The 6,000-nt window shown below is 37.3% G+C and overlaps 1 protein-coding gene across 1 annotated transcript; it reads left to right on the plus strand.

Moving 5' to 3' along the window:
- Window positions 1–2,091: 2,091 nt before the first annotated feature.
- LOC146325441 (taste receptor type 1 member 1-like) lies at window positions 2,092–6,000 on the plus strand. Its single transcript, XM_084721485.1, has 6 exons — window positions 2,092–2,304; window positions 2,673–2,970; window positions 3,084–3,809; window positions 3,959–4,165; window positions 4,533–4,653; window positions 4,991–6,000. The coding sequence occupies exons 1-6, from the start codon at window positions 2,108–2,110 to the stop codon at window positions 5,917–5,919; spliced, it is 2,478 nt and encodes an 825-aa protein (XP_084577611.1). The 5' UTR covers window positions 2,092–2,107; the 3' UTR covers window positions 5,920–6,000.

Consider the following 6,000-nt stretch of genomic DNA (forward strand, 5'->3'; position numbering starts at 1 on the left):
GTAACTCACATAAAGTTAACTCTGTTGAACCCTGCACTAATTTAGATATTCACATGTAGGACAACAGGTAATGTGATTCAATAAAAAAGATAAGATGGAGTGTATAAGCTACTTGTGTAAGATATTGGAATATGGAATGGTTTTGTGCAGATGTACAGATTCATTTATTCATTCATTTCATGATATTAACTTTTGTTTCTCAGTGCCTGTATCATTGTTTTTCTGTATCTTTATGGACCCATGAAGTCTCCATATTTGAAAATATAATGTGATTATTCTCTTACTGTGATGTGAGTTTATTGTTTTTAATTGTCTTTTATGTCAGTCCATAAAAGAACATGCTGTATACCTGCTTCTCTTCTTACTATGTAATAAACTCATTCAATAATCTAGTTTACTAACTACATACTATAAACTATGCACTGTAAATATTTAATAAGATAAGTATAAAAATGTCACCACTGCTAAGGTTTAATTTACAACAAAAGAACTGTGTTGTTTCAGAGAGAGGTGCATTAGATTTTGTTTCCCTGTGCCCAATTATGTAAAACCACTTCAGCAAAGGTTTAGCCTTAAATGGTCTTAGAAGGATGTCTTTTGAAGAATGAGTTGCATAAAATCACCCCAAACCATTTGATTTGACCATTTGTCATAGAAAGAGATGTGTAACTATTCTCTGTGTGTTTGTTTTGGATGAGTTATGTCTCTGTACCTTAATTTTGAATCATGAAGACACTGACCATGTTGGCGCCTTAACTCCACCAAAGACAATCCCAAGAGACCTAAATGTTCATAATATAACATTACAGCTTTATGACTGTATTCCCCATAAACAATTACACAGTCTTCTATTCTTTTAGTTGAAGCTGTCATTCATTTTTTGAACACTGGACATTTTTTGGTGTATCAGCAACTGATAAAGTGGTATCAGTGCATAATGAATGCAAGTGGGAAGGTGGCAATCAGATTGTCCAACACTATTGATCAGTCAGGCAGAGGAAGGAATAGGTATTCTGTATTTAAAGGTTGAGATGGATGTACACAGACAAAGAAAAAAGCACTACATCTTGAAAGTCAAACTTTATCTGAGCATACGGGGAAACAAAATGTCACTGCACTATAAGTGATCTTTTGGAATAAACGGGCAAACATTTCACAGCAATTACTGCTGTGCACCAAGTAGTTACTTGGCTTCCATTAATTGTTTTAGTTATACAAGACATCACTCTATAACCTATCTTTCCTGCAGATGAGGGCTCATCCGGTCCTACCAAACAGAATGAGGAGATTCATCCACAGAGTGATTGCAAATGATCTCCTTTCAAATGACCCGTGTGGTCAAAGCTTAAGTCATGCCGAGCTTATTTGTAAGAGGATGCAGCAATTTAGAATAAACCAAAGATACTTGGTTGAATTAATTAATTCATTTGTGTGTATTTGCCTGTGGCCCCATATGACCTTGCAACCTCATCTGTACTTCATCTTTAATTCATCCCTGTCATCCATGGATCGTCTCTGTAGCAAAACTTTTATTTAATGGATCCATTCATCCATCCATCCATCTATTGATCAATCCATGTCTGCAAGAAAAATATCTACACCCAGGAGGGAGATAACTGTGAACTGTAGAGGAGCCCTCTTATATATATCTTGCTATAAAGTATCCCTCAGCCCTTCACATTGAATTCGAAAGATAATTTTTCTGGTCTGCGAATGAATGAATAAATGGTTTCCCAGTCACGCATATCATGTGAACAATCAAAAAATGATGTCAGCTTTGCTATCTTAACAATTAACTTTCCATTTGTTTTAGACAGTCTTCCGCAAGGGTTCATCAAACAGTGGAAAGGCTGTTTTCTGTATGTAATCATCATACCGAGTGTGTGCATCTTAGATATGTTTTGCATACTTATTTGTGTATTTTACATACTTATTTGTGTATTCTCTTCCAACCATTTACAGTATTTGTACATATGCATTTGTGATAATCTGGAGTCATGTATTCCTAGGTGCATGGAAATTAACTCTGGGGAGTTGCTGTTATGCGCATCACATTGCTTATTAAAGGTAGAAGCTAATACAATTAGGGATCACATCAGGCTGGTAAATGGCAACTACAACAATGAAACACTGTCTTGCTTTTCTATGTCTACTTAAATGCCTTTCACATGCTTTTAGTCAATGCACTGTCTCAGCATCAGAGTTTCAACTGGAGGGAGATTATTTGTTAGGTGGACTTTTCGATATTCATCACGACACTGCCTTTTCCTATCGTGACAGACCAGAAGCCATCAGCTGCTCCAGGTGAGTTTCATAGTAAGTAATTTCTCAAGTTGAAACTAATTACAAACTCTTTGTGTAACTTAGTGTACCCTTTTGGAATACTGATAAACTTTACCTCAGATGCAAGGTCAACAGATCCAAGAACTCAATCGTCACTGTGCAAGCAGAATGAAATTGTAATTGTATCATCCTGGTTCATTTTGTTAAGCTTCACATATATAGCCATTTCTTACTAACACCCCCCCACCGCCAACCCCATATCCCACCGCCCCAACTCAAGCCAGGGAATTAGTACATTATGAAAGGTGTTATAACATTAAATCTGACTAGTAATATTGGCCTAACTGAAATGCAGTCATATTGTCCTGTTGTTCTTTCTCCGTTCATAGCCAGTTCTTCATTCTGTCAAGTTATCGGAGGTTTCAGTTAATGAGATTCACTGTAGAAGAAATAAACAACTCTACCAACCTCCTGCCGAATGTATCTCTCGGTTACGAAATATTTGACCACTGCTCAGATACACAGAATTTCCCAGGAATTTTGAAACTCATCTCAGTCGATGGGTTGATTGATCCTTGGGGTGACCCACACAAGAATCTGTCCAAAGTGGTAGCGCTGGTCGGCCCTTTTTCAAGCACTGACACCCTGACTGTAGCCCCGCTGTTCATGATGGATCTCATTCCTGTGGTAAGTTTGCCAACTTTTGTGTTTTAACATTTCCTCCCTGTTATAAAACCTGTCAATTTTTTCAGGAATTCAAACTGTTTTATACTTGACAATTTTTCTATTACTCTTATCAGGTCAGCTATGGAGCTGCTGCTTCTGCCTTTTCAGAGAAAGCGAAATACCCTTCTTTCCTACGAACAGTGCATTCCAATAAAGACATAATTGAAGTTATTGTTAAGATTATTCTGCACTTCAACTGGCGATGGGTTGCTTTCCTTAACAGTGATAATGATTTTGGCAAAGATGGCCTTGAAATGTTCATAAAGACAATTAAGGACACTGACATATGCCTAGCGTACACCAAAGGCATCAACATCAATACCAATCCTTCCCAAATATTCAAACAGATAGAGGCACAGAAGATACGTGTCATTGTTGTTTTCACCACAAAACTGACTGCTGAAGAACTCATTGATTCAGCAATACAACTGAATATCACAAACAAGGTGTGGATAGCAGGGGACACCTGGTCCTTAAACCAAAGGCTCCCCAAGGAGGAAGGAATCAAAAATATTGGAACTGTACTTGGGGTGTCTCAGCCAGTAGTGGAAATACCTGGTTTCAATGATTTTATCTATTCTGCCAAACGCCCGACTCATTGTGAAAATGCAGAACAACAGATGTTTTGTAATCAGGTTTGCAACTGCAGTAGTCTGAGTGCAGAGGATATCTTAACTATCGACCCATCTTTCTCTTTTCCTGTTTATTCTGCTGTATATGCTATTGCTCATGCCTTGCACAATGCCTTGCACTGTGGAGCTGGCAGATGTAATGGTGATACTACAGTGTACCCACATATGGTAGGTAAACAAATAGTTTATCAAGTTTATCATACCTCAAATCAAGAAAAAAGAAAAGTCTACAATGTAGCCATGTTTTAACAATCTAATTTTATTAGTCTGAAATCAAAAGAAATAACTGTCATCTTAACTTTCTGTACTCACATCAGGTTCTAGCAGAGCTGAAGAAGTCAAACTTTACACTTTTAAATCGAAGTATTCAGTTTGACGAGAATGGTGACCCCAAGTTTGGCTCTTATTCTATAGTTTTCTGGAACCACAATGGTGATGCAGAGGAGATCGGCTTTTATTATTTTTACCCAAGGGTAAATTTTTTCATCAACAGAACCAAAATTCAGTGGCACACAAAGGGAGACGTAAGTTGTTTTTTCATAAATATGTGTGGTATAATGCAGCATGTCAAGACTTACAACAGTATATGGTAATTAAAAGTTTTTGCTTTGTTGTGTTTATCCCTCCTTCTACATAGATGTGTATGTGTAAAGAAATTATCACACATCATCAAGAAAATAAACAGATGGTCATTGTTCATGGTGTAATTTTAGATGTCCAAAGATATTATTTTCAATGTCTAATAGCATTTTTACATTTTACAAATCATGCTGTCAAATATAAACATTGAATTTAGTGTATGTGACCTGCCTACTGTTTCCCTCCATATTTCACAGTATTTTCTTTGCTTCGCTTAAATGTTGTTTAATTCTAAATAATTGTCTTGTACAGGTGCCTACATCACTATGTTCAAGAGAATGTCCTGTAGGATATGTAAAAAAACAAAATGGAATCCACAAATGCTGTTTCAATTGTCAAATCTGTCGGAATGGAACTTATATCAACAGCACAGGTATATTATTATATGATACATGAGAGGAGGAATATGAATAGAAGCATTTCTGCCATTCTGGCCTCTCATTTTAGACTATTTTAAGGGCTAAGAGGGTTTCATAGTCACTTTGTGTTCAGTGGACACAGCTATTTCCCACACAGAGATGTCAATTTACTGACAATCTGTCTACTGACAATCTTCATGTCCCTTTATAATGTAAAAGAGAGGACACCTTCATCATCTTACAAAACATGCAGTATAGAAGATTAAAACTGTAACACTGTTTCTTCCGCTGTATTTTTCAAAAGATAACCCTAACTTCACTGACAATCTGTCCTTCTTTTGTCTAAAACAGAGGATGCCTACAAATGCATCAACTGTAAGGAGACAGAATGGTCTACACAAGGAAGTACATCATGCAATCTGCGAGCGGTGGAGTACATCCCATTCACAGATTTTGGGGCTATAGTGATCATGGTGGGGGCCTCTGCCTTGGTGGGTCTCACACTAGCCATGTCTGTCCTCTTTGCCATCAACTACAACACACCTGTAGTCAGATCTGCTGGGGGACCAATGTGCTTCCTAATTTTGGGCTGCCTCAGTCTATGCAGTCTTAGTGTGTTCTTTTACTTTGATAAACCAACAATTTCCTTTTGTATTTTAAGGTTCTTGCCATTTCTTCTGTTCTACACTGTCTGTCTAGCATGTTTTGTTGTGCGTTCTTTTCAAATTGTTTGCATTTTCAAAATAGCCGCCAAGTTCCCCAAGCTCCACAGTTGGTGGATGAAATATCATGTACAATGGCTGGTCATCACTGTGGCTTTTGTTACTCAGGCACTCTTGCTTGTTATCAGCTATTCTTATGCTCCACCCAAGCCCTACAATGAAACAGTTTGGTACCCAGACAAAATCATACTTAGCTGTGACATTAATGTTGAAGCTTCTTCTGGTTCTGTGGCTTTACTTTTATTTTTGTGCTTCCTTTGCTTCACTTTCTCCTACATGGGAAAAGACCTCCCAAAAAATTACAATGAGGCCAAAGCAATAACCTTCTGCCTGCTTGTACTGATCCTCACCTGGATCATTTTTGCCACTGAGTACATGCTTTACCGTGGCAAACATATTCAAACTCTTAATGCTCTGGCAATACTCTCAAGTCTCTACTCCTTTCTGTTGTGGTATTTCCTCCCAAAATGTTACATCATCATTTTTCAAGCCCAAAAAAACACACAACAGTACTTCCAAGGTCTCATTCAAAAATATACCAAAACAATAAGCCAGTAGTAGTGTAAGAGTCACAATGTGAGAATATAAGTTAAAGTTAATTTAAATATAATGCAAAATGCATTGCTCATAATCTTTAGT

The sequence above is a fragment of the Lutjanus erythropterus genome, chromosome 6 (genome assembly GCF_056507025.1).
Source record: "Lutjanus erythropterus isolate fLutEry1 chromosome 6, fLutEry1.hap2, whole genome shotgun sequence".
Taxonomy (NCBI): domain Eukaryota; kingdom Metazoa; phylum Chordata; class Actinopteri; order Lutjaniformes; family Lutjanidae; genus Lutjanus; species Lutjanus erythropterus.

Excerpts from the sequence above, each read along its gene's own strand:
- LOC146325441 (XM_084721485.1), top strand. The coding sequence starts at position 2,108 with ATGGCAACTACAACAATGAAACACTGTCTTGCTTTTCTATGTCTACTT. Across the intron at positions 2,305-2,672 it reads GAAGCCATCAGCTGCTCCAG|CCAGTTCTTCATTCTGTCAA; the intron begins GTGAGTTTCATA and ends CTCCGTTCATAG. Across the intron at positions 4,654-4,990 it reads AACTTATATCAACAGCACAG|AGGATGCCTACAAATGCATC; the intron begins GTATATTATTAT and ends TGTCTAAAACAG.